At 46.1% G+C, this 27,911-nt stretch overlaps 1 protein-coding gene across 4 annotated transcripts in view; it reads right to left on the bottom strand.

Annotated features, from left to right (window-relative positions):
- Positions 1 to 27,911, bottom strand: part of AKT3 (AKT serine/threonine kinase 3) — a 1,010,799-nt gene that overhangs the window by 415,923 nt on the left and 566,965 nt on the right. For all 4 annotated transcript variants that reach the window (XM_029593967.1, XM_029593963.1, XM_029593964.1 and 1 more), the window contains one exon: positions 4,634 to 4,765. In XM_029593967.1, the coding sequence (XP_029449827.1) occupies positions 4,634 to 4,765 (132 nt within the window). The remainder of the gene's footprint in view (positions 1 to 4,633; positions 4,766 to 27,911) is intronic.

The raw sequence follows: 27,911 nt of genomic DNA, 5'->3' as shown, positions 1-27,911 counted from the left end.
TCCATTTGGAGTCTTTGTCAGGATTGACCCTCTCCCTGCACTTTTCGTTCGATGTGACACTTCAATTACCCCAATATTGACTGAGTAAATGTATCATCAGTACATGCCAGAGATATAAAGTTCCTGGATGAAATAAATGACGTTTTTATGGAGCAATTGGTTCAGGAACTGACAAGAGAAGGAGCAATTTTAGATCTAATTCTCAGTGGAGCACAGGATTTGGTTAGAGAGGTAACTGTGGTCGGGCCGCTTGGCAATAGTGATCATAATGTGATCAAATTTGAATTAATGACTGGAAAGGGGAGGGACAGTAAGCAAATCCACGGCTCTCGTGCTAAACTTTCAAAAGGGAAACTTTGATAAAAGGAGAAAAAAAAAATGAAAAGAGCAGCTACAAAGGTAAAAAGTGTGCACGAGGCGTGGTCATTGTTAAAAAATACCATCATAGAAGCACAGTCCACTTGTATTCCACACATTAAAAAAGTGAAAGAAGGCAAAACGATTACCGGCATGGTTAAAAGGGGAGGTGAAAGAAGCTACTTTAGCAAAAAGATCTAAATTCAAAAATTGGAAGAAGGATCCAACAGAAGAAAATAAGATAATGCATAAGCATTGGCAAGTTAAATGTAAGACGTTGATAAAGCAGGCTAAGAGAGAATTTGAAAATAATTTGGCCGTAGAGGCAAAAACTCACAGTAAAAACTTTTTAAAATATATCTGAAGCAGAAAGCCTGTGAGAGAGTCAGATGGACCGTTAGATGATCGAGAGGTTAAAGGGGCCATTAGAGAAGATAAGGCCATCGGGGAAAGATTAAATGATTTTTTTGCTTCAGTGTTTACTGAAGAGGATGTTGGGGAGATACCCGTATCAGAGAAGGTTTTCATGGGTAATGATTCAGATGGACTGAACCAAATCACAGTGAACCTAGAAGATGTGGTAGGCCTGATTGACAAACTGAAGAGTAGTAAATCACCTGGACCAGACGGTATACACCCCAGAGTTCTGAAGGAACTCAAAAATGAAATTTCAGACCTATTAGTAAAAATTTGTAACCTATTATTAAAATCATCCATTGAACCAGAAGACTGGAGGATAGATAATATAACCCCAATATTTAAAAAGGGCTCCAGGGGCGATCCGGGAAACTACAGATCAGTTAGCCTGACTTCAGTGCCAGGAAAAATTGTGGAAAGTGTTCTAAATATCAAAATCATAGAACATATAGAAAGACAAGGTTTAATGGAACAAAGTCAGCATTGCTTTACCCAAGGCAAGTCTTGCCTCACAAACCTGCTTAACTTTTTTGAAGGAGTTAATGAACATGTTGATAAAGGTGAACCAGTAGATGTAGTGTACTTGGATTTTCAGAATGCGTTTGACAAAGTTCCTCATGAGAGGCTTCTAGGAAAAGTAAAAAGTCATGGGATAGGTGGTGATGTCCTTTTGTGGATTACAAACTGGCTAAAAGACAGGAAACAGAGAGTAAGATTAAATGGACAATTTTCTCAGTGGAAGGGAGTGGGCAGTGGAGTGCCTCAGGGATCTGTATTGGGACCCTTAATTTTCAATATATTTATAAATGATCTGGAAAGAAATATTATGAGTGAGATAATCAAATTTGCAGATGATTCAAAATTGTTCAGAGTAGTTAAATCACAAGCAGATTGTGATAAATTGCAGGAAGATCTTGTGAGACTGGAAAATTGGGCATCGATATGGAGATGAAATTTAATGTGGATAAGTGCAAGGTGATGCATATAGGGAAAAATAACCCATGCTATAGTTACACAATGTTAGGTTCCATATTAGGTGCTACCACCCAAGAAAGATATCTAGGCGTCATTGTGGATAACACATTGAAATCGTTGGGTCAGTGTGCTGCGACAGTCAAAAAAGCAAATAGAATGTTGGGAATTATTAGAAAGGGAATGGCGAATACAACGGAAAATGTCATAATGCCTCTATATCGCTCTATGGTGAGACCGCACCTTGAATACTGTGTACAATTCTGGTCGCCGCATCTCAAAAAAGATATAATAGCGATGGAGAAGGTACAGAGAAGGGTGACCAAAATGATAAGGGGAATGGAACATCTCCCCTATGAGGAAAGACTAAAGAGTTTAGGACTTTTCAGCTTGGAGAAGAGATGGCTGAGGGGGGATATGATAGAGGTGTTTAAAATCAGGAGAGGTCTAGAATGGGTAGTTGTGAATCGGTTATTTACTCTTTCAGATAGTAGAAAGACTAAGGGGCACTCCATGAAGTTAGCATGTGGCACATTTAAATCTAATCGGAGAAAGTTCTTTTTCACTCAACGCACAATTAAACTCTGGAATTTGTTGCCAGAGGATGTGGTTAGTGCAGTTAGTATAGCAGTGTTTTAAAAAGGATTGGATAATTTCTTGGAGAAGTGCATTACCTGCTATTAATTAAGTTGACTTAGATAACAACCACCGCTATTACTAGCAACAGTAACATGGAATAGACTTAGTTTTTGGGTACTTGCCAGGTTCTTATGGCCTGGATTGGCCACTGTTGGAAACAGGATGCTGGGCTTGATGGACCCTTGGTCTGACCCAGCATGGCATGTTCTTATGTTCTCACCTAAACCAGCTCTCAATCACACACAGACACACATGCGCTCTCTCTTTCATTTACACACAGGCTCTCAATCACATGCTCCCTCACCTAAGTCAGCTCTCAATCACACAAGACACACATGCTATCTTTCTCTCACTTTCACACATGCTCTCAATCACATACTCCCTCACCTAAGCCAGCTCTCAATCACACACATACTCTCTTTCACATATACAGGCTCTGAATCATTCACACACACACACAGGATCTCAAACACACATGCTTGCTCATTCACTAACTCTCCCCCCTCCCCTGAACTAGCGGCAGCAGCAGCCTCCTCCACTTCTAACCTTAAAGGCAGCAGCAATCTACTTCATTTTCAGACCTCGCTGAGCAAGGAGTCCCATCGGTCACGGGTGTTGACGACATTCTTCGTTTTTCTCTGAACTGCGCTGCTCATTCTTCAGACCGCGCCTCTCTTCTTTTCTTCAGGTCGATGCCGAGCGCACTAGCAAGGTCTCTTCTTCCCGCGCACACACCCACTGCTTAACACTTCCTCTTCTGGGCCACGGGGGGGGGGGGGGGGGGTGGCGAGAAGAAGAGAGCATGCTGGTGCCGCTGACTCCTGTTCTCCTGCTGCGTTCCGCTCGGGTTTTCAGCGTTTTAAGCCCGGGTGTAGGACCTATCTTGCTCGGGTAGGGGGAGCAGCTGGGTCAGCAGGAACCGGGAAGTGTGGCGACACACCTGCGTGTGCTTGGCGACACACTGGTGTGTCACGACACACCGGTTGAGAACCACTGTACTAGTGTACAGTTTCTGTGCAAAAATCTATAACAGCCTCATGTAATATCTGTGGTGTTGCCTTTTAATAGATAAGATTGGTGCTGTTTGAGTTTGAAACATTCTAGTTCAAGTCAGTCAGGTATTGTAGTATGGATTTCTTTTAATATGTACATTTATATATTTCTTACTTTATTTTTGTTGTAGTCTACCCCCAAAATTCATAGGTGTCAATATTCAAAAGTTATCTAGTTATCCAAGTTAGCCGAATAGGATGAGAGGGAGAGGGGGAGAGAGAAAGACAGACCCTGTAGAGAGTCAATGTGACATGCTCTCTCTCTCTCTCTCTATATATATATATATACACACACCACTGTAAGAGAGGACAGTTTTAACTCGGGGTGGTTTTACATACTCAATCAGAGGAATTAACTGCAAATTTGATATGACTAATGAATTTCTATCATTTGAATCAATGAAAAGCACCAACAAGGAGTTGATTACTACAAAGTTGTCTCCTCTTGTTGGTACCTTTTCTGGCTATCTGCTGGCTGAATATCAAGCCAACAGATGACACATTTAGCAAACACTGTGAAATGATTTTTGAAACATATCTGTATTAAATATACCGGGAGAATCAATAAAGTGAATTTAAGCACAGAATCAAAACAGCTTAAATTTGCCTTATTTATTGATGTCCCATTATGTGTGTATATGTGTTTTGGGTAAAACAATGATGTCCAATTTTGTGTTTTTACAGGATAGTTCTGGGAGAGGTAGCATTTGTGTCATCATAGTTGTTGATTTTTTATTATCAAGATCCTGGGTAGGGGTAGGGGTGGACTTTGGGTCTAATAGTTAATTGCATGGGTGGTGTGAGACTAAAGTTTCACCTAGGATGCATAATACTCTTGCAATATCCCTGGGCAAGGGCAGTTTATAAAAGGATGGAGTCTTTCCTAACTGTAATATGGGGATGCAAGAAGGGTTCAGGGTAAGGATATCCTGTGTCTGAGGTTTGACAGTGTCAAAACCTACATAAACCCTTATGGGGAAGGGATATGATTGTTTTCTGAAATACATTTTGCATATATGTGACAGTGAGAGAAAAACTGCTTTTTTTTATGGTGACAGTGCCTTTCCAGTCTATAGAAGAAGCCACAAAGTTAGTGAATAATCTTTAAGGAACTAATTTAACTCATAGTGATGGTAATAGACTGTACCACATCCTATTCTGGTCTAAGTCCCCCAAATTCTGATATATTAACTTACCTTTGCAATAATAACTTCTTTCTTCAAAATCTTCATTGCATAATACTTCCCACTTGCCTTCTCTCTGACCAGAATTACTTTGCCAAAAGTGCCTTTGCCAAGTAATTTTAAGTAGTCAAAGTCATTCATTGTCTGTATGGAGCAAAATGGATTAGAAATTAAATTATACTTTATATAAGCCAAGCAACTAAAAGCATTAAAATGAATGATTTATTATAAATCAGTAATTTAAGGAAGAAATTTTCAATATTATTTTTTAGGAGTTTCTCTTAAATAAAAAGCTGGAAATGCAAATATCAAAGGCAAAACTTCTTTTCCTGGATAGTACTTGATAGCAATACAATGTTTTTTAAATTTGCTTAATGAGAAAAGTATCAACAAAAATGGCTTTATCATCATATTTACCTTCCTTCACTGTAGGAGTAGTCCTATAAAAGTTAAAAGGGATTTAATGATGATGTTGTTTAGATGGCCATTTCTAGAGGAAGCACCATTATGGAATGGTATCAATAAAGAGTGGGAAGCCTACAAGATGGATTAAACATCACTGGTGATAGATATGGAGAATGCTCGCTGGGCAAAATTTTCATAGACCATTCATCTAATTCCCTGATGTAGGAAGGAGAGGACTTCCTAAATGTGGACTGCATTGGATGAGGGTCTTTTCATCCAGAGTCATAATCTTATACTGCATCATGGCGTTTTTGATGGATGTTCAAGATAAGATTTTCATTACACTAAATTTTTCACTAGTACTAAGTTTTTAAGAATGCGTATAGAAACATTTAAAAATTTAAAAAATAGGGTAAGTAGGTGGGCACACTGATTTAAAATTATCCAGGTGAAAAATGGTTGCAGATAAATTTGCAGCAAAACATGAATGTCTGTTTAATATGAAGGTCTTGCCAATACATATACAATACATTTTTATTGTGCAAATTGATATACCGGTAGTTATTAGATAAGATTTTTTGAATTTGTTGTTTAGATGCCTACATCTTACAGTTGATTAAGAATTTAGCAAATGTTGCTTACCTGTAACAGATGTTCTCACAGGACAGCAGGATGTTAGTCCTCACATATGGGTGACATCACAGGATGGAGCCCAATCACGGAACACTTTTGTCAAAGTTTCTAGAACTTTGACTGGCACCTACTGGGCATGCCCAGCAAAGCACTAAACCTGCAGCCAGCAGGGGTCCCCCTTCAGTCTTGTTTAAAACTTCAGGAAGTGCCGAAAAATAAAATAAGAAAATGTAACGAACAAAACACCGTGGGGCGGCAGGCGGATTTCGTGAGGACTAACATCCTGCTGTCCTGTGAGAACACCTGTTACAGGTAAGCAACATTTGCTTTCTCACAAGACAAGCAGGATGGTAGTCCTCACATATTGGTGAGTACCGAGCTAAGGATGTCCGAGAAATGCATCAAATGTACCCAAGATGTGCAATAGGCACAAGGACTGGGGTGGAATTTAGAAGAGGCCATCCTGAACCCTAACGGGCAGGCGGAAGGGTGTTGGTACATCAAGTTGTAAAAAGGTTGCGCAAGACAGACTGGCCGAAGATAGAATCTTGTCTTCCAGCTTTGTCTAAGCAATAATGGGCTGTAAAGGTATGGAGAGAACTCCAGGTAGCAGCCCTGCAAATGTCAGGAAGCGGCACCGAGCGTAGGTGTGCTACTGAAGAAACTTTGTGGTGGAACAGGTAAAGGGATCAAGGGATTGAGAAGAACACCATGACTCAAACCTGTTCCATTCGTATAGGTAAGACTTTCTCGTGGAAGGCTTCCATGAAGCAATCAGGACACGGGAAACTGGCTCCGAAAGGTTAAATGCTGAAGAATTAACCTTTCAACATCCAGGCCACCAGGGACAAAGCTTGAAGATTGGGGTGGCGTAGGCATCCGTCGTTCTGAGTGATAAGAAGCAGGTCCGTTCCCAAGGGAATGTGCCTGCGAATGGAGAGATCCTGAAGTATGGAATCCTGAAGTATGGAGGCCAGTGAGTTGCTATCAGGATCATGCATCCCTTATCCTGACATAACTTCACGAGAGTCTTTGAGAGAAGTGGGAATGCACATAGGAGAGGTTGCCCATGAGGTTGCCCATGAGAGGGAGAACACATCTCTTGGCTGAGAGTGTTGGCTGCGAGTGAGAGAGCAAAAGTTCTCTACTTTGCGCAAAGAGGTCTATGCGAGGATGACCCCAACGTTGGAATATTGAGTCCGCTACTGTGGGGTTGAGGGACTACTCGTGCAGATGGAAAGAGCGACTTAGGTTTCCCGCCAACACATTGTCCACTCCCAGCAAATAGGTGGCCCTGAGGTACATCGAGTGGGAGAGGGCCTCATAAGAACATAAGAAGAACATGCCATACTGGGTCAGACCAAGGGTCCATCAAGCCCAGCATCCTGTTTCCAACAGTAGCCAATCCAGGTCATTAGAACCTGGCAAGTACCCAAAAACTAAGTCTATTCCATGTTACTGTTGCTAGTAACAGCGGTGGTTGTTATCTAAGTAAACTTAATTAATAGCAGGTAATGGACTTCTCCTCAAAGAACTTATCTAATCCTTTTTTAAACTCAGCTATACTAACTGTACTAACCACATCTTCTGGCAACAAATTCCAGAGTTTAATTGTGCGTTGAGTGAAAAAGAACTTTCTCCGATTAGTTTTAAATGTGCCACATGCTAACTTCATGGAGTGCCCCCTAGTCTTTCTATTATCCGAAAGAGTAAAAAATCAATTCACATCTACCCGTTCTAGACCTCTCATGATTTTAAACATCTCTATCATATCCCCCCTCAGCCGTCTCTTCTCTAAGCTGAAAAGTCCTAACCTCTTTAGTCTTACCTCATAGGGGAGCTGTTCCACTCCCTTTATCATTTTGGTCGCCCTTCTCTGTAAATTTTCCATCACAATTATATCTTTTTTGAGATGCGGCGACCAGAATTGTACACAGTATTCAAGGTGTGGTCTCACCATGGAGCGATACAGAGGCATTATGACATTTTCCGTTTTATTCACCATTCCTTTTCTAATAATTCCCAACATTCTGTTTGCTTTTTTGACTGCCGGAGCACACTGAACTGACGATTTCAATGTGTTATCCACTATGACGCCTAGATCTCTTTCTTGGGTTGTAGCACCTAATATGGAATCTAACATTGTGTAACTATAGCATGGGTTATATTTCCCTATATGCATCACCTTGCACTTGTCCACATTAAACTTCATCTGCCATTTTGATGCCCAATTTTCCAGCCTCACAAGGTCTTCCTGCAATGTATCAGAATCTGCTTGTGATTTAACTACTCTGAACAATTTTGCATCATCTGCAAATTTGATTACCTCACTTGTCGTATTTCTTTCCAGATCATTTATAAATATATTTAAAAGTAAGGGTCCCAATACAGATCCCTGAAGCACTCCACTGTCCACTCCCTTCCACTGAGAAAATTGTCCATTTAATCCTACTCTGTTTCCTGTCTTTTAGCCAGTTTTTAATCCACGAAAGGACATCGCCACCTATCCCATTACTTTTTATTTTTCCTAGAAGCCTCCTGACACAGGAGGTAGGAGCCCATCCCTCCCTGTTTGTTGATGTACCACATGGCCACCTGGTTGTCCGTCTGAATCAGGATGACCTGATTGGAAAGGAAATCCTGAAACACCCTGAGAGCATATCTGATTGCTCGCAGCTCCAGGAAATTGATTTGTTGTTTGGCTTCCTCTGGAGACCAAGTTCCTTGTGTCTGCAAATTGGCGACATGGGCTCCCCAGCCGAGGTTGGAAGCATTGGTGGTGAGAATTATTTGAGGGTCTAGAGCCTGGAAGGGCAAGTCTTGGAGGAGATTGACCTGACTTTTCCACCAGGCTAGAGACTGACGGAGTGAGTCGGTGATGTGAACAGTGGTCGATAGAGGTTGGACAAACTGAGTCCATTGTGACCTTAGAGTCCACTGCATGACTCTCATGGCCAAGCGGGCCATTGATGTAACCTGTACTGAGGACGCCATGTGTCCCAGTAGGATAAGGAAGTGGCGTGCAGTCATGCGGCGCTGAGACTGTAGCTGGTGTGCAAGAGAGATGAGCGTGAGAGCTCGCATTCGAGGTAGAAATGCCTTCGCCTGCAAGGTGTCCAAGCCTGCCCCTATGAGTGATAAAGTTTGAGATGGGACTAAGCAGGATTTTGCGTAGTTGACGAGAAATCCTAGCGAAATCAGTGTGAAAAGTAAGACGTAGGGATGACAGAGCAGCTTGCTGAGTTGGAGCCCTGATCGACCAAACGTCTAGATAGGGGTAGACGCGAACACCTTGAGTCCTGAAGAAGGCAGCTACTACTACGAGGCACTTGGTGAAGACTCATGGAGCAGATGCCAGGCCAAATGAAAGCACTCAGTATTGATAGTGCTTGTGGCCTACTAGAAATCTCAAGAACCTGCGATGAGATGGATTTATCGCAATGTGTGTGTATGCATCTTGGAGATTGAGAGAGCAGAGCCAGTCTCCTTTTTGCAGAAGAGGAAGGAAGGAATCCAATGTTACCATCTTGAACTTTTCTCGGTGGAGGTACCTGTTGAGGGCACGAAGGTCCAGAATTGAACGAACGCCGCCTGATGTTTTGGGGATTAGAAAGTACGGGGAATAGAATCCTAGGCCTTGTTGGGAGTAGGGCACTGGTTCTATTGCTCTGGACTGGAGGAGGAGGGAGACCTCCTGCTCCAGGAGTAGTGAGTGTTCGGATGTTCTCCACATCGGTAGAGGTGGGGAGTCTGGTGGAATGGAGAGAAAGTTCAGGCGATAACCTTGAGAGATGATGGCAAGGACCCACTGTCTGAGGTGATTGTGTGCCACCTGTTGTTGAAATGGTACAACTGAACTACCACTGCTATCTGAGGAAGTGGAAACTGGCTGCTGCTCTCTATGCAGGAGTCAAAAGCCGGAAGCAGGGCCCGGCTGAGGAGCTGCTTGTGGCTTTTGTTTACGAGGTTGATGAGACTGGGCCTTTTGGAAAGGTCTCGTGGAACGAGTTCTAGACGGTGGTGGATAGGATTTCTTTGGACGGAAGAATGACCTTTTAGTATCCTTCCTGAATGGCTATTTGGAGGAATACTCAGAGGGCATCAGAGAGAGTTGGCGAAAGGTCTCATGATGCTCCTTGACTTCCGCCACCGTCCGCTGAATCTGTTTGCCAAACAGATTGTCTCCTATGCAGGGCAGATCAGATAATCTGTCTTGTACCTCAGGTTGTAAGTCAGAAGACTTAAGCCAGGCCACCTTCTTGCCGAAATAGCAGTTGCAGACACCCTGGAAGCGGTGTCGAAGATATCATAAGAGGATCTTATTTCATGCTTCCCTGCCTCAAAACCCTTGTGTACCAGGGTTTGAAGTTGTTCCTGGAATTGCTGAGGCAGGGACTCTGCAAAGTCCTGTATCTGCTTGAATAAGACCCTGTTATACTGGGTCATATACAGCTGATAAGAGGCGATCCGAGAAATGAGCATTGATCCCTGGAAGACACGTCAGCCAATGGCATCCAGGAATTTTTGTTCCTTACCTGGGGGAAAGGAAGAGTGTGGTTTTGATCTTTTTGCCCTCTTTTGGGCAGATTCTACAATCACAGATTGGTGATCCAGCTGAGGTTTCTGGAATCCTGCGGATGACTGGAGCAAATAAGTGGTATCAGCTTTTATGTTGACTCGAGCAACAGAACCAGGGTGTTCCCAGTTCTTTTTGAGGAGATCTAAAAAAGAACCTGGTGAATAGGGATGGAGGTTATTTCCTTGGGAGCATCCAGGAATTGTAACAGCTCCATCATTTGATGTATGTCATCTTGTTCAGTCTGCAATTGGAAGGGAACCAATTCAGACATTTCCTTCACAAAATTTATGAAGGATAGGTCTTCTTGAGGAGAACGCTTCCTGCTTTCAGTAGGAGAAGGTGGCGATGGCAAGTCATCGGTGTCTTGAGAAGAATCGGCGGTCCAGGTGTCATAGGAATCAGCACCTGCCCCTCTAGGAACCTGAGAAGGACGGGACGATGGTATTCCTGAAGATCCCGGTCTAGGCTCCGAAGGCATCGAGGGACGTACTGGAGGCACCAATGAAGGCATCAAGGGCACCGGTGCAGGCATTGAGGGCATCGATGGATGGATCGGTGGAGCCGATGGGCGTATCGGCATCGATGGTTGAGGCATCGGCAGGACACCTGATGGCGGAATGCGGAATGGTGTTTCTCCTCCCAATGACAGAGTAAGCGGGGAAGGCACTAGAGCCATCGGTGACCCAGGATCCATCGGTGGAAAAGCGGCTATAAGCGCTTCCATCTTCGAGAGCAGCGGTGTCAATGCTGCTGGAATGGGATCGATGGTCTGTTCTGTGACTGGCACCGATTTCGGCGCCGAGGGACCTTGGAGTCTATGCATCGCCTTATCGAAGGCGTCCTGAACCATCCGGTCCAGTTCTTCATGGAGACCTGGAGCAAGCAGCCCCGACTCTGGAAGGGAAGAAGGAGGCAGAGGCATAGCCGGAGGGACCACCGTTAAAGGTGGAGTCGTGACTCCCGATACCCGTCTGGTCGGTGCCTTTTCTGGTTGGGGTTTCTTCGATGGAGGCTTGGACGATGGCGAGGTCGATGACTTTCCTTCCTTGATCGTCCGAGACTTTCGGTGTCGATGCTGATGTTTCTCTCTACTATCCCCTCGGTCCTGAGGGGGGGTAGAGGTAGTCGAAGGCCCGGAGTTGGGGTTTGAGAACGGAAGAGAAGTTCCATTTTCTCTATTCTGGCCTTGCGACCTTTTGGTGTCATTAAGGCACATTTGGTACAGGTCAAGACATCATGCTCGCACCTAAGACACATTACACAGACTTTATGGGGGTCTGTTATGGACATGGTGTGAGTACAGTCCGGGCACCGATGGAACCCCGACACCATGGCCTCTGAAAGAATTGAGCCGTGGTACGGTCGACGGCCAGTAGGCCGCGAGGGCCAAACTCGATGCGAATCGACTGAAAACGGGTAAAAACTTACTGGAGTACCGCAGAGTCAAAAATTCGAAGGAGGGACCCCTGTGGGGTATGAAAGTTTTTAGTAATTCCGTGAGGAAAATTCCTGTCAGGAATCTCTGTGGAGCTCCTTAACCCGCGTGGCTACTGCTGCGCGGAAAAAAGAAGACTGAAGGGGGACCCCTGCTGGCTGCAGTTTTAGTGCCATGCTGGGCATGCCCAGTAGGTGCCTGTCAAAATTCTAGAAACTTTGACAAAAGTGTTCTGTGATTGGGCTCCATCCTGTGATGTCACCCATATGTGAGGACTACCATCCTGCTTGTCCTGTGAGAATCCTAGTATCACTTTTAAAGAGTTTAAATTTTTTCAGATAACACCAACAGAAAACCTCTAGTCATTTGTAGATGAATTGAAATTTAACCTTTGAATTTGCCCATTATTTATATTGTAGTGTTTATCAACTGATGCTCAAAAAAATCATCGGATATTTAAAAATAACTAGATTTATTTAAAATTATTTCTTTACACCACTCACTCAAGAGATTGAGGCAACTAATAAAATAAAAATATTCATAATTGTGAACACTTAAAAAATTAAAAAAGAAACATAAAACAAAAATGACAAACATTAAAATAAGTAGACAATACAAATTAAAATAGAATCTTACAGCCCAAAATCACAAAACCTCCAACCGTTGTACTGCACTCTTGCCCTTATTATTTCTAAACTGAGATATAGTAACCCCCACATTACATTAGGAGTAAGATATTCAAAATGCTTTCAAGAACCACCAAGTTTTCAGGCCACTCCTAAAAGACTTGGTGTCAGCCATAAATCTCAAATTTTCAGGCATAATATTTCATAATAGTGGTCTCGCTACTCAGATGGTGCAGTTCCTTACTGCCCCCAGATATTTTTGGTGTATTGCTGGTATTGCAAGAAGGCCCTTGTTAACTGATCTTAAAGTGCATTGTGGGGTATACAGATGTAAAGCTGTCCCTAACCAAATTGCCTATGTCTCCAGCCTCACTCAAACCATACCGCGAGAAATCCCCGGCAATATGGCTCAGTCCAAAGCCGAAGAACTCGCTCAGTTTTTCCAAAATAAAATTTCCAATCTCCTAACACAACTGCCTCCCGACACAGCAGCCCTCCAGACATATCAACAACCTGCACACAAAAATGCCAGCTTAAACACCTTTGAACCTGTAGCCTCCACTGAGATACAAGCCATCCTGAGAAAAATGAAACCTTCATCTCATCCTGCAGACCACATCCCCTCCAAATTACTTCTATCTATTCCAGACACAATAGCCACATCTTTGACAAATATCATCAACTGCTCTCTAGCCCAAGGAATCTGCCCTGATGACCTCAAAATGGCCTCAATCTCACCGCTCTTAAAGAAACCTAACCTTGACCCGAAGGAACCCAACAACTTCCGCCCCATAGCTAACCTCCCATTCATCGCCAAGATCATGGAAAAACTAGTGAACTCTCAACTCTCAGATTTCATCGAAGACAACAATCTTCTCTTCACCCCACAACACGGCTTCAGAAAAATCGAGGCACAGAATCCCTCCTCTCCTCGTTGACAGATTATATCTTAATGGGCCTTGACAAAGGAAACTCATTCCTATTGATCTTGTTAGACCTCTCAGCAGCGTTCGACACGGTCAACCACGCCATCCTCCTAAACCAACTCTCGTCTATAGGAATCAGCGGCACCGTCCTATCCTGGTTCAAAACGTTTCTCAATAACAGAGGTTACAAAGTTAAAATCCAAAACAAGGAATCCTCTAGATTTGACTCTGTCATAGGAGTCCCTCAAGGTTCTTCATTATCTCCGACCCTATTTAATATCTATCTTCTTCCTCTCTGCCAACTTCTCACCAACCTCAATCTAAAGTACTTCCTTTATGCAGACGATATCCAAATCATCATCCCCATCAAAGATACATATTCTGAAACTCTTGACTACTGGGAATCATGCCACCTGAAAATCAAACAACTACTAAACAACCTACACCTCATCTTAAACTCTTCTAAGACAGAAATCCTTCTCATTTCTCCGGAAACCAACATCTCCAACACTACTCTTCCCACCAATCTACCTACCACACAAGTTCGAGACTTAGGAGTGATAATAGACAACCGGCTAAACTTCAAGGCCCATATCAACAAAACAACCAAAGACTGCTTCTATAAACTCCAGGTTCTGAAGAGGATAAGACCTCTTTTCCATGCCCAAGACTTCAGAACGATCATCCAAGCAGTCATTTTTGCAAAATTAGACTACTGCAATTCCCTATTGCTAGGTCTGCCCTCTTCCTACTCCAAACCACTACAGATGGTTCAAAATTCAGCAGCTCGATTACTAACAGGCGCAAGAAAGAGAGACCACATATCCCCCATTCTGAAAGAGTTACATTGGCTACCCGTCCACTTCCGTATCATGTACAAAGCCATTTGTGTCATCTTCAAAACTATTCATCAACGCATCTCCCTCGATCTACAAATCCCCCTCCAAGTATACAACTCGACAAGACCTACCAGAAATGTCTACCGAGGCGCCCTCAAAGTTCCCCCTGCGAAAATGACCAAACACATCACTCTAAGAGATCGTGCCACCTCCACTGCTGGCCCTTCTCTGTGGAATTCCATTCCCACAGATCTCAGACTGGAACCTTGCCTCTTAACTTTCAGGAAAGGACTTAAGACTTGGTTATTCAAGCAAGCTTTCCCAGACACAATCTAATATCACGTCATAGATACAAATCAAGGACTTCAAATATTCAGCCATTAATCATGCCATTTTTACATAGCATTTAATTTATTTGTATACCGTTCAACCGTTTATTCTTTCCTATCTCTTCCTTCTTATCCAAGTTCTGCTACCCTTGTTATTTGTAACTGCTCCTTCGATCACCACAGTTCTAGTTGATGTATTTAATGCACTCCCGTTTCATGTAAACCAGCAAGATATGTGCTCATGATTGCCGGTATATAAAAACCTTAAATAAATAAATAAATAAAAAATGAGTACTTTGTGGATTAACAACTTTCTAATGGATTCTAAATGAGATGTGTTATCAGAGTAACCTAGCCAAAACAAGTGGAGATATGATCATACTTAGTACAGCCTATCGAAACACAAGGAGCAGAATTCTTCAATATTTGAAGTGCCCTAAGGGAACAATTGGGAAGGACCAATATTAACGAATTACAGTATTTGATGACTAGGTAAATCAGTAAACAAAGGATTTCTTTACAAAAGACAATTCGCAAAACTTCATTTAAATTACTATACTAGCTAATATACATACTGCACAGCACTGTATTTAAAAATATGATGGACAATTTTCAAAGGAATCTAGCTAGGTAACTAAGGAGTGAGTCCCTGTGTACTTTGCACTTCCAGTTTCTGCAGACAGTGGAAAGAGGGTAGAACCCCAAACAAATTAGAAAAATAAAGCTATGCATGTATTTTCCCTCCCCAACCTGACCCACTCCAGGACAGTCTTGTTTTGCCACTTGTAAATATAACCATCTAGTAATTTCACCAAGGGAAATTTAGCCGGGTAACTCTTTAGTTACGTGTGCGACTTTAGTGAACTGCTTGCCTCCAGAGAACAAAGTATTTGTAAACTTTGCAATGATGTGGGCAAGTAAAAATTGTTCCCCAATATACAATATTTCATTGCACCAAACGTTTGATAAAATTTTGCACCTATTCTTTATGATTTTTTTAAACTTGCTCCTGTCCTGATACATTATCTGCTTTATTATAATATGTGTAACCTTCATTACTCTTTTCCCAATCTGCATTTTTCTAATGTCACCAATACCTGAATTATATGAAGTGATCTGGACAAGCTCCACCAATGTTGACATCATATAGAAAGGCCAAGAAGCCCAAAACACTTGCTCACATGTCAATTACCACAGGGGCAGATTTTTAAAGAATACGCGAGCGCGTACTTTTGTTTGCGCTCCAGGCGCAAACAAAAGTACGCTGGATTTTAGTAGATACCCGCGGAGCCGCGCGTATCTGCTAAAAACCTGGATCGGCGCGCGCAAGGCTATCGAATTTGTATAGCCGGCGCGCGCCGAGCCGCACAGCCTACCCCCGTTCCCTCCAAGGCCGCTCCGAAATCGGAGCGGCCTTGGAGGGAATCCTCTAACGCCCTCCCCTCACCTTCCCCTCCCTTCCTCTACCTAACCCACCCGGCCCTGTCTACGCCCCCCCCCCCCTTACCTTTCTCCGGGGATTTACGCCTCCCAGAGGGAGGCGTAAATCCCCGCGCGCCGGGCCGCGACCTGGGGGCGGGTACGGAGGGTGCGGCCACGCCCCCGGACCGCCCCGGGCCGTAGCCACGCCCCCGTACCCGCCCCCAAAACGCTCCCAGCACGCCCCCTAAACGCCGCGCGGTTCGGGCCCGCCCCCCGACACGCCCCCCTCGGAGAACCCCGGAACTTACGCGAGTCCCGGGGCTCTGCACGCGCCGGTAGGCCTATGTAAAATAGGCGCACCGGCGCGCAGGGCCCTGCTCGCGTAAATCCGGGCGGATTTACGCGAGCAGGGCTCTTAAAATCCGCCCCACATTGTCTTAATTAATTAGGCAAAATAGCTTTTACACAACCTCACTTCATAGGATTTGGTCAGAAAAGTGGAAAAGGAGATATTTTTAAAAATGTTTATCTTTATTTGATGGTAGAAAGAAGATTATTAAGATTTCTAAGAGTTTACAGAAAATCTTTAGCATTAGATTGTGAAGGTCAATGTATATACAGAAATCGATAAAACATAATCATTTCATCTCTATTGAAATTTGCCTTGCGCTTGCTCACTTATGACCATCACCTCATATCAAAGAGGCCCACTCCTTTCACAAAACTTCATCATAAACAGAAAACATCATTCTCCAACCTACCATTCTACAGACTCCATAGTCGAACATTTTTATTGATTTATTAACAAATTTAAACAATATAATCAGTATAAAAACAAAGCTATCCAAATGGGAAAGGAGATATGTGTTAGGACACTGGGGAAGGAATGGATCTGGATAGTACACAACAGTTATCTATTGGCAACTGCTGCCTCTCAGATATAGTACAAGCATGACTATTGTATATCGTTATATAGGCAACCACGTCATTCAAAAAAAATTGATACACCTGGACTGATTGAGGCCAATTATATTTCACTTTACCCTATTGAAGAAGTCACCACTTATGCACTCAGCAAGCTCTTTCATAACTACTATATGACCAAAGACCTTGCAGCTTCAATCCCCAGGTATCCTACAATGACAAAACAGGAGCATAACTTGCAGAGCTACCCAAATGTACATCAAACAATTCCATTTGTCAAAGAGCAAATTGGTATAAAGTTAAAGCTGGGATTTTTATATTGGCAGAGATCCTTTATCTCAACATCTGAATCAATCTGTAACTGACCCTAACAATACAGATGACCTAATTACCGAATATTACGAGGAGCCAAGGTTCAAAAAATCTCAGGCTCCTTCCTTAAGGAAGGATCTTCTGTCACATGGACTAGAGAACTGACCACCTCCCCTGGACCCACTCAAAAATCCAAATCTGGCTTTGACTGGATAGCTGTGAAGGGCTTAGAGTTGCTGTGTATAAATCTGGTGCCCATATTAGCCAAAACATACATACAGAGTTCACGCAGGTGAACCCTAACAGAGTTAGTCTTCAGACCAGACTCCAAAAGGTGTAGAAGATAGTCAAGCAGTTTTTTTTGTTGAGGAGGAGAAGGGATCTAGGGCCTTTTGCTCACACCACACGGAAAACCTCCTCTACTTCACTGCATAAGACTTTCCAGTGAAAACCTCTCTGGAAGCTACCAGGACCCGAGACACACCTTCCAAGAGGTCAAGTGTTTGTAGGATTAGCCTCTCAATATCCAGGCTGTGAGTGACAGTGCCAGGAGATTAGGATGCTGCAACCTGCCTCAATCCTGGGTGATGAGATCTGGGAAAGTCCCCAGCCTGATTGGTTTCCTGATGAACATCTCCTGGAGGAGTGGAAACTAGACCTGGCTTGGCCAATGACAGGCTATGAGGATCAAAGTCCCCTTGCACTCACAAAGCTTCAACAAAGTCTTCGTTACCAGTGGAGTTGGATGATATGCGTACAGGAAGTCCTCGCCCCAATGGCGAGTGAAGGTGTCTGAACCTAGTTTGTCATGTGAGGGGAACAGAACTGAGGAACTTTCTTATTCCAAGGTGCTGCAAACAGATCCACCTCTGGGCTTCCACATAGGAGGAAGATCCAATTTGCTACCCTTTGGTCCAGAGACAATTTGTGGGGTCGGAAGGAATGACTCAGTCTGTTTGTATTGTATTCTTCATTCTGGCTAGATACATGGTCCTGAACACCATCCTTTGGTAGAGGGCCATGAGCATATCTGAATTGCTTCCCAACACTGGAGGTACGAGCCAGGACCTCCCTGTTTGTTGACATACTACATTGCCATCTGGTTGCCGATTTGTATCAACACAATTTTATTGGACTGTCAATTTCTGAAAACCCACAGAGTGTACCTCATCATCCAGAGCTCCAGGAAGATTATTTGACACAGCAGTTCCTGGGCAGACCAGAGACCTTGGTGTTTTGCCCAAGTACATGAGCTCCCCAGCACAGGGTGGATGCATCTATTGTAAGTACAATTGGGATTCAAAATATTTGGAAGGAGACCTCCTGTCCAGATTGGAATCTTCCTGCCACCAGGCCAAGGAATCCCAGAGGGATGGAGTGACTCAGATGCAGTCCTGAAGTCCCTGAATGGCCTGTCATCACTGAGACCATAGCATCCTTTGGGCTGTCTGCATGTGTAATCATGCCCAGAGAGTGACATTTGCTGTTGCACCCATGTGGTCCAACAGCTGCAACATGTGTCATGCTGAGACCTGCCTGCTCGCTTGAATCTCTGCCGAGATGGCTCTCTAGCACTTTAGGAAGGCCCTGGCCTGAGCCGTGTCTAGCAGGGTTCCTATGAAGTCCAATTGTGGTGGCAGGCTGAGATGGGACTTAGGATAGTTTATAACGAACCATAGTGACTCCATTTACTCAACCATCCAGTGACACCCGGATGGTCGAATGAATGGACTTCCTCAGCCCCTGCTCAAGAGGTGCTTTTGACCAGTCAATTGTCCAGGTAAGGGAAAACATGAACTTCCAGTCTGTGAAGATGTGCCGCCACCATGACTAGGCATTTTGTGAAGACACGTGGGACTGATGCTAGCCCAAACAGCAAAATGTGATACTGGAAGTGATGCTGTCCTACCACAAATCTGAGATACTTACTGTGACTATGGAAGATCTCAACGTGAGTGTACGCATCCTTCAGACTGAGGGAGCATAGCCAGTCCCCTTTTTGCAACAAGAGGATCAAGGTGCCCAAGGAAACCATATTGAACTTTTCTCTTCTGAGAACCTTGTTCAAGGCTCTTAGGTCTAGGATGGGATGTTTTCTTTGGAATTATGGAGTAAAGCAAATGTTGCTTACCTGATGTAACAGGTGTTCTCACAGGACAGCAGGATGTTAGTCCTCACAAATGGGTGACATCGAGGATGGAGCCCACCACGGAAAACTTCTGTCAAAGTTTAAACAGAACTTTGACTGGCCCCTACTGGGCATGCCCAGCAAGGCACTGACCCTGCAGCCAGCAGGGGTCTCCCTCCAGTCTGATTTTCAAAGCTACAGGCAGTGCCTAAAAAGTAAAAACAAAACGAACCCAACACCGCGGGGTGGGGGGCGGGTTTCGAGGGGACTAACATCCTGCTGTCCTATGAGAACACCTGTTACATCAGGTAAGCAACATTTGCTTTCTCACAGGACAAGCAGGATGGTTGTCCTCACAAATGGGTGAGTACCGAGCTGAGGATGTCCCGACTTGCACCAAATGCACCCAACGACGTGCAAGAGGCACAACAACTGGGGTGGAATTTGGTAAGGGCATCCGCACCCTACCGGGAAGGTGGAAGGGTGTTGGTACATCATGTTGGAAAAAGGTTACGCAAGACAGATTGGCCGAAGATGGAGTCCTGTCTTCCAGCTTTGTCCAAACAATAGTGGGCTGCAAAGGTATGGAGAGAACTCCAGGTTGCAGCTTTGCAGATGTCAGAAAGCGGCACCGATCGAAGGTGTGCCACCGAAGTCGCCATGGCCCTCACAGAGTGTGCTTTTACACGGTCTTGAAAAGGAATGCCAGCTTGCTGATAGCAAAAAGAAATGCAGTCCGCCAACCAGGAGGAAAGAGCCTGCTTACCCACAGGTTGTCCTAACTTGTTAGGATGGAAAGAGACGAATAATTGAGTGCTCCTTCTGTGAGAAACTGTACGGTCTAGATAGAATGCTAGAGCCCGTTTACAGTCTAGGGTATGCAGAGTCTGTTCACCGGAGTTGGAGTGGGGCCTGGGAAAAAAGATAGGTAGTATGATGGATTGATTGATGTGAAACTCCGATACTACCTTAGGTAAAAATTTAGGGTGAGTGCGGAGTACCGCCCGGTCCTGCAGGAGTTTAGTGTAAGGCGGATAGGTGACTAAGGCCTGTAACTCACTAACCCTGCGAGCTGAAGTGACAGCTAAAAGGAATAATACCTTCCATGTGAGATACTTTAATTCACAGGAGTGTAGAGGTTCGAAAGGTGGTTTCATTAGCCGACCAAGAACCAGATTAAGGTCCCAAGATGGGGCCGGAGGACGTAAGGGTGGCTTCAGATGGAGCAAGCCTTTAAGAAAGCGTGTTACCAGGGGTTGTACTGAAATAGGGACACCCTGTATGCCTTTATGGAAAGCGGCTACTGCACTGACATGCATCCTAATGGAAGAGGTTTTAAGACCCGATTCCGTTAGATGCCATAAATAGTCCAAGAACTTAGAGATTGGACAGGAAAGGGGATCAAGGGACTGGGAAGTGCACCAAGATGTGTACCTTTTCCATTTATACGAATAGGATCTTCTGGTGGAGGGATTTCGTGAAGCTATCAGGACACGAGAAACCGAATCCGAAAGGTTAAAAGGCTGAAGGACTAACCTTTCAACATCCATGCCGTCAGGGACAAGGCTTGGAGGTTGGGATGGAGGAGGCATCCGTTGTTCTGAGTGAGCAGATGCGGATCCGTTCCCAGAGGGATGTGCCTGCGGATGGAGAGATCCTGAAGAATGGGAAACCACACCTGGCGTGGCCAGTGGGGTGCTATCAGGATCATGGTTCCTCCGTCCTGGCGAAGCTTCACGAGAGTCCTTGACAGAAGAGGAAGTGGAGGGAATGCATAGAGTAGACCTGATGTCCACTTGAGGGAGAAGGCATCCCTCAGCCGAGAGTGGTGGCTCCGAATGAGAGAGCAGTAATTGTCTACTTTGTGGTTCTTATGGGACGCAAAGAGATCTATGTGGGGAGAACCCCACTTGTGAAATAGAGAGGTCGCTACCAGAGGATCGAGTGACCACTCGTGTGGTTGGAAGACCCGGCTCAGCTGATCTGCCAATACATTGTCTACTCCCGGCAGGTAAGTGGCCCTGAGGTACATGGAGTGGGAGAGGGCTTCTGCCCAAATCTGAGCAGCTTCCTGACACAGAAGGAAAGAGCCTGTGCCTCCCTGCTTGTTTATGTACCACATGGCCACTTGGTTGTCTGTCTGGATAAAGATTATCTGATTCGAAAGACGATCTTTGAACGTTCTGAGCGCGTAACGGATTGCTCGAAGTTCCAAAAAATTTATCTGGTGTTCGGCTTCCTCTGGTGACCATAACCCTTGGGTTTGGAAATCGTCCACATGAGCCCCCCAACCGATGTGGGAAGCGTCGGTGGTCAGGATTACTTGTGGATCTGGTAGGAGAAAAGGTAAGCCCTGAAGGAGATTGATTTGAGTCGTCCACCAGGTTAAAGACAGGCGAAGCGCTTGTGTAACTGCGACTATGGAGGACAGGCGCTGAGAAGCTTGAATCCATTGGTGTCGCAGAGTCCATTGTGTTACTCTCATGGCTAGTCGGGTCATGGGAGTGACTTGAACTGAGGATGCCATGTGTCCTAGGAGAATGAGGAATTGGCGAGCCGTAGCCGTGTCTTGAGACTGGAGCTGGCGAGCTAGGGACATGAGAGTTTGGACCCGCTGCAGCGGAAGGTAGGCCTTTGCCTGTAAGGTGTCCAAGTCTGCCCCAATGAAAGATAAGGTTTGAGATGGGACTAAGCAAGATTTCTCGTAATTGACAAGAAACCCTAAGGAAAGGAGTGTGTTGATTGTCAATTTTAGGGAGGAGTGGGCAATCTGAGGGGTGGAGGCCCTGATTAGCCAATCGTCCAGATAGGGGTAGACGTGGACACCTTCCTTCCTGAGGAATGCTGCTACCACTACGAGGCATTTGGTGAAGACTCGTGGAGCAGATGCCAGACCGAAAGGTAGTACTCGGTATTGATAATGGTCGCGGCCTACCAGAAACCGCAGATACTTGCGATGGGATTGTGTTATCGCAATATGGGTATAAGCATCCTTTAGGTCGAGGGAGCACAGCCAATCCCCCCTTTGCAGCAGAGGGAGTAGCGCACCCAGGGTTACCATCTTGAACTTTTCTTTTTGAAGGTACTTGTTGAGGGCCCGAAGGTCCAAAATGGGACGTAGCCCCCCTGACTTCTTTGGAATTAGGAAGTACCTGGAGTAGAATCCCTTGCCTCGTTGAGAGGGAGGGACGGGTTCTATAGCATTTGATTGCAAAAGAAGGGATACTTCCTGTTGTAATTGAGTCAAGTGGCTGGATAGACTCCATGCTTGAAGAGGCGGGGAGTCTGCCGGAAGAGTTATGAAGTTGAGGTGGTAACCCTGTGTGATAATTGCCAGCACCCACTGATCTGAGGTAATCTGTATCCAATACTGTAAAAAGTGGCACAGACGACCCCCCACAGGGATGTCGGGAAGTGGGATGTGGCATGTGCTCCGTACCGGGAAGTCAAAGGCCTGCCGCAGGCCCAGGAGGTGGGGCCACAGTAGGTCTTTGTTTTCGAGGTTGGCGTGGCTGAGGTCTAGTGGAGGATCGAGCCGGACGAGGCCTAGCCGACGGAGGATAATAACGACGTGGCCGAAAGAAAGACTTTTTAGAGTCCTTCTTAGGTGGTGGTTTGGAGGATACCTCAGATGGAACAGACGAAAGTTGCTTCAACGTCTCGTGGTGATCCTTCAATTCTGCCACAATTTGTTGAATCTGTTCTCCAAACAGATTGTCCCCTAAGCTGGGTAAATCGGCTAGACGATCCTGGACCTCTGGGCGAAGGTTAGATGACTTTAACCAAGCCCAACGTCTGGCTGAGATGGCAGTAGCTGAGACTTTTGTGGAAGCATCGAAGATATCGTAGGCCGTTCTGATCTCGTGCTTCCCAGCCTCAAATCCTTTGTGAAGAAGGGCTTGAAGCTGTGGCTGGTATTGGTCCGGTAACGTGTCAGCGTAGTCCTGCATCTGTTTAAGGATGGCTCTGTTGTATTGAGTCATGTAAAGTTGGTATGAAGCTATGCGAGATATCAACATGGCCCCATGATACACTTTCCGTCCCACACTATCTAGGAATTTGTTGTCCTTGATAGGGGGAGTGGAAGAGTGTGGTTTTAGGCGCTTGGCCTTCTTTTGTGCAGACTCAACTACAACAGAGCGATGATCCAGTTGAGGCTTCTGAAATCCTGGTGCTGACTGAACAAGGTATGTGGAGTCAGCTTTCTTATTAACTGGTGACACAGATGAAGGAGATTCCCAGTTTTTCTTTAAAAGATCCAGAAATACCTGGTGAATGGGGATGGAAGCGATGATTTTTGGGGCATCCAGAAATTGGAGCAGTTCCATCATTTGGTGCCTGTCATCGGTTTCAGATTGCAACTGAAAAGGTACAATTTCTGACATCTCCTTTACAAAATTAATAAAGGAGAGATCTTCAGGAGGAGATCGTTTTCTACTCTCTGTAGGAGATGGTGGGGATGGCAAATCTGTATCAGAAGATGTATCATCACCCCAGGTATCATAAGGGTCATGTGGGGCTTGCAGACCTGAAGGACCTGGTTGAGGATCCAAAGGCATCGATGGAAATCTGGATGGAATCGGTGCTGCAAGCGGAACTGTAAACGGCATCGAGGGCTTCGGGGCTGCCGATGGAATCGGTGCCGGTCTTGGAATCGATGGAGCCGAGGGATAAATCGGTGGAGAGGTATGCGAAGGCACCGATGGGACTACTCCGGACGGGGGAATCCGAAACGGTGTTTCTCCTGCCGATGAGAATCCTGCCGGAGACAATGGTGTAGTCGGTGCTACTGGAATCACCGATGGAAGGGCCCGCATGAGTGCCTCCATACGATTCAGTAGCGGTGCCAGCGCTTCCACTAGAGGCTTGGTGGTCGGTTCCCTCCTCGGTGGCGGAGTCGGTGCCGAGGTCGGTGCCTGAGGCGGTGCCAGAATCGGTGCCGGAGACGGTGCCGGTGGAGGCTGGAACCTTTGCATCGCTTTCTCGATGGCCTCCTGGACCAGCCGGTCCAGTTCTGCCCGGAGACCAGGGGTAACGATACCCGGCTCGACGGGAGAGGGAGGCTGAGGCAGAGCCGGAGGGACCACCGTAACCGGTGGGATCACGGCTCCCACACCCCGAGAGGGTGAGGGTTTCCTCGATGCCTGCAAACGAGACGTGGACGGTGCCAGGTCTGACCGAGGCTTTTTTGTCGGTGGCTCGGCCTGTTCAGAGGTCGATGGCTGTGGATCCTCGACGGGCCGAGACTTGTGCCGCCGATGGCGATGCTTGTCCTTCCGATCTCCTCGCCCATCCGGGGAGGGGACAGGAGTCGACGGCCGAGAAGTCATCGGTGGTGGACGGTCACCGGAGGGTTGACGGTGGTGGTGCAACTTCGACGGTGCCGGTTCCGATGACGTCAATGCTATCGATGGTGTTGGGGTGGGTGCATGGAAGAGGAGCCCCATCTTCTCCATCCTGGCTTTACGACCCTTAGGTGTCATTAGGGCACATTTAGTGCAAGTCAGGACATCATGCTCACTTCCCAAACACAGAACACAGACCCTATGGGGGTCTGTGATGGACATAGTCCGGGTGCAATCCGGACAACGACGGAACCCCGTCGCCATGGCCTAGGGCCAAATTTAGCCGCGGGATCGGTAAGTGCCAACAGGCCTCAAGGGCCAAAATCGACGGCAGTCGATGAAAATCGGCAAAAAACTTACCGGATTCCGCGAAGGTGACAAAAATTTGTCGAAGGGAGACCCCTGAGGGGCAAATTTTCTTCGGAAAGAAAAAACCGAATTCCTGTCAGGAACGTGGTAAGAGAGCTCCTTTCACCGCGTGGCAGCTGCTGCGCGGAAAAAAGAAGACTGGAGGGAGACCCCTGCTGGCTGCAGGGTCAGTGCCTTGCTGGGCATGCCCAGTAGGGGCCAGTCAAAGTTCTGTTTAAACTTTGACAGAAGTTTTCCGTGGTGGGCTCCATCCTCGATGTCACCCATTTGTGAGGACAACCATCCTGCTTGTCCTGTGAGAAAATCCCCACCCCCTTTGCCCTGGTGGAAAGGGCTTGACCGCCCTGCCCGTAAAGAGGGATGAGATCTCCGCAAAAAGTACTTCCTGATGTGCTATTGGTTCCCACTGCAGATTCAGGGGGCAATTTGGCGGAGTACTCAAACGGTTCAATTTGTAACTTCCATGGATGTTGGACAGAACCTATTGGTCAGAGGTTACACTGGGCCACTGGCTTGCTGTGGGGGATCCATCTCTGCTCTGGCAGACTTGGCTATGTTTCCTATGATCTAGTCCCAGGAGTTGACTAGCATACTGGCTGGGTCTTCAGAGCCCTCCCCTGCCTAGGGCAGCTGCGAGGGGCCTGCTGTTGCTGCCAGGGTTGAGGAGGCAGAGGATAGTATTTCTTCGGGTGGAAGAAGACTTCCTCTGGCTAGAGCTCGAAGATCTTCTTGCAGAGGAGGATGGGTCCTGGGTGGCATGGAGAGCTGTTGGAGTGTCACATGGTGCTCCCGCATTTGAGCTACTGCACCTTTCACCTTATCTCCGAAGAGATTCTCTCTGGTGCACAGCATGTCAGCGAGTCATTCCTACACTTTCTGATGGAGATTGGATAACGACAGACAGGTGAGTCTGCGAGCACTGACCCAACACAGAGATCCTTGATGCTGTGTCAAAAACCTCGTAGGTCGATCTGACCTTGTGTTTTCTGCACTCCAGGTCCTTATGCACCAGTAACTGGAGAACGTCCTGCTGTTGCTGAGTCAGTTGCTCAGCTACCTCCCGCATATATTGGCTCATGTAGAACTGATAGGCTGCTATGCGGGAAATAAGCATAGTGCCCTGAAAGACTTTCCTCCCAAGAGCATCCATGGCCCTCTGATCGTTTCCTGGGAGTGCTGAGGAATGGGTCTGAGTGTGCTTGGCCTTTTTAAGAGTGCATTTGACTATCCCAGACTGGTGTAGCAGCTGACGCTTGTCGAATTTGAGAGCCTTCTGGACAAGATAAATCGCATCCACCTTTCTATTGACGGGAAAACTGAGAGTGTTCCCACATCCTCATCAATAACTCTACAAGGATCTGTGCACTGGGACTGCCATGATGTCCTTGGGAGGCTCCATGTACCTGAGGATATCCAGGAGCTTGGGTTGGGTATCCTCCTCAGTCTGTAACTGAAATGGGATGGCCTTCACTATCACCCTATCAGATCCTGCGAAGGAGAGGTTTTCCAGAGACTTCCTTCTGTCATCAGGAGGAAACGGTTCCAAGGGGAGATCATCCGATGCATTGCTGGAAACATAGAAGTCATCATCCCCCCCAAGAGGTCATACAGGCCCTTGTCTTCACTGCCCAAAGGAGGAGAAGGGGCCCTAGGCTTTCAGCCAGCAGTAAAGGCACTGACTCAACTGTAGAGGTTTGGGACCCAGTTTTACACCAATCCCTGGCTAAGCTTCCTCCTCCGAGAAACAGTAAAAAAGCACCAGATTGGCCAGTGGCACCACCAATGCTACCCTGGGAACCAACACCGGCTGCATCAGTAACACTCAAATGAATGCATGCAGGGATTCCAACAGCAGCTCGAGAAGATATGGTACCAGTGCCTTCAGTGTCATGATGCAGAGGCTCCGCACTGCCTTCTCCACAGCCAGCTGCACACACCCCTCCAGCTCCTCTTTGAAAAGTGCTAATGCCAAGACAAATTGGGACCCAGGAAGTATAAACACATTCTCTTTGGAACAGAAAAGGTGATTGGTGGCAGGCATCAGAACTGGTGGAGACCATTGTGTACCCGGGTTATCGATGGTGTATTGGCTCTCCTCACCTTGGAGACACTTCAGGGGCATCACAGCAGAAGCTGGTGCAATGATGGGGACCAATGCCGATGTTAATTCAGCTTCCCTCAATGCTCAAATCGGTCCTTCCCTAGTGTGAGGCTAAAGATGATGAACCCCTCTTCAACCTGGGTGACGCAGAAGATGGCCAGTCTCCAGCATCCCTAGCAACTGCCAACACCAATGTCAATGGCTTGGTGTCCATCAGTGCAGCTTTGTGGCTCCTTGATACCAATGTCTCTGAATCTGTTGGGTTGGTCTTCTCTTGCCCAAAAAGAGTCACTCCATCTTGTTGAGCCGGATAAAACGTCCTTTATTGGTCCATCTGGGTGCACTTGTGCAACCCTGGACATTGTACGATTCCCTCAGGCAGAGGTTACATTGATCATAGGGTCCATGATGGACATAGTAGTCGAGCACCAGGGGCATGGATTAAACCCAGACATGGACATGTCAACTGAAAACAAACGGGACGCAAAATTAAACTTAATGGCGGTGGCCTACAACTACGAAAGAAAATTTACCCAAAAACGTTGAAAAACCTGGCTAAGACGATAAGGGGAAAACCAGAAGGGACCCTGCATCAATTGCGATCGTGAAAAACCACTAAGAAAAGCCCGACTTCCTAAGAAGTTAGAAAAAGGAGAGAGAGACTCAATGTTGCCGCGACACATGAGGCTCTGCATAAAAGAAGAGACTGAGGGGACCCCGCATGGATGCGAGGTATAAAGCATGCTGAGCATGCTCAGAGAGGCTCACTCAAAGTTTTCTGTGCCAGGCTCCATCCAATGTCACCCATGTGTGAAGACTGCCATCCTGCTTGACCTCAGAGAAGCAGGAGGAGTGGCCACATCTTCCTGGAGAAATGTTGGCGGCTGGCATCAGGGATGGCTGTTGTGATTCCTGAG

The sequence above is a fragment of the Rhinatrema bivittatum genome, chromosome 3 (genome assembly GCF_901001135.1).
Source record: "Rhinatrema bivittatum chromosome 3, aRhiBiv1.1, whole genome shotgun sequence".
In the NCBI taxonomy this organism is placed as follows: domain Eukaryota; kingdom Metazoa; phylum Chordata; class Amphibia; order Gymnophiona; family Rhinatrematidae; genus Rhinatrema; species Rhinatrema bivittatum.
Note: the sequence above shows the minus strand (reverse complement) of the source record. Positions and strands in the feature narration are given on the sequence as shown.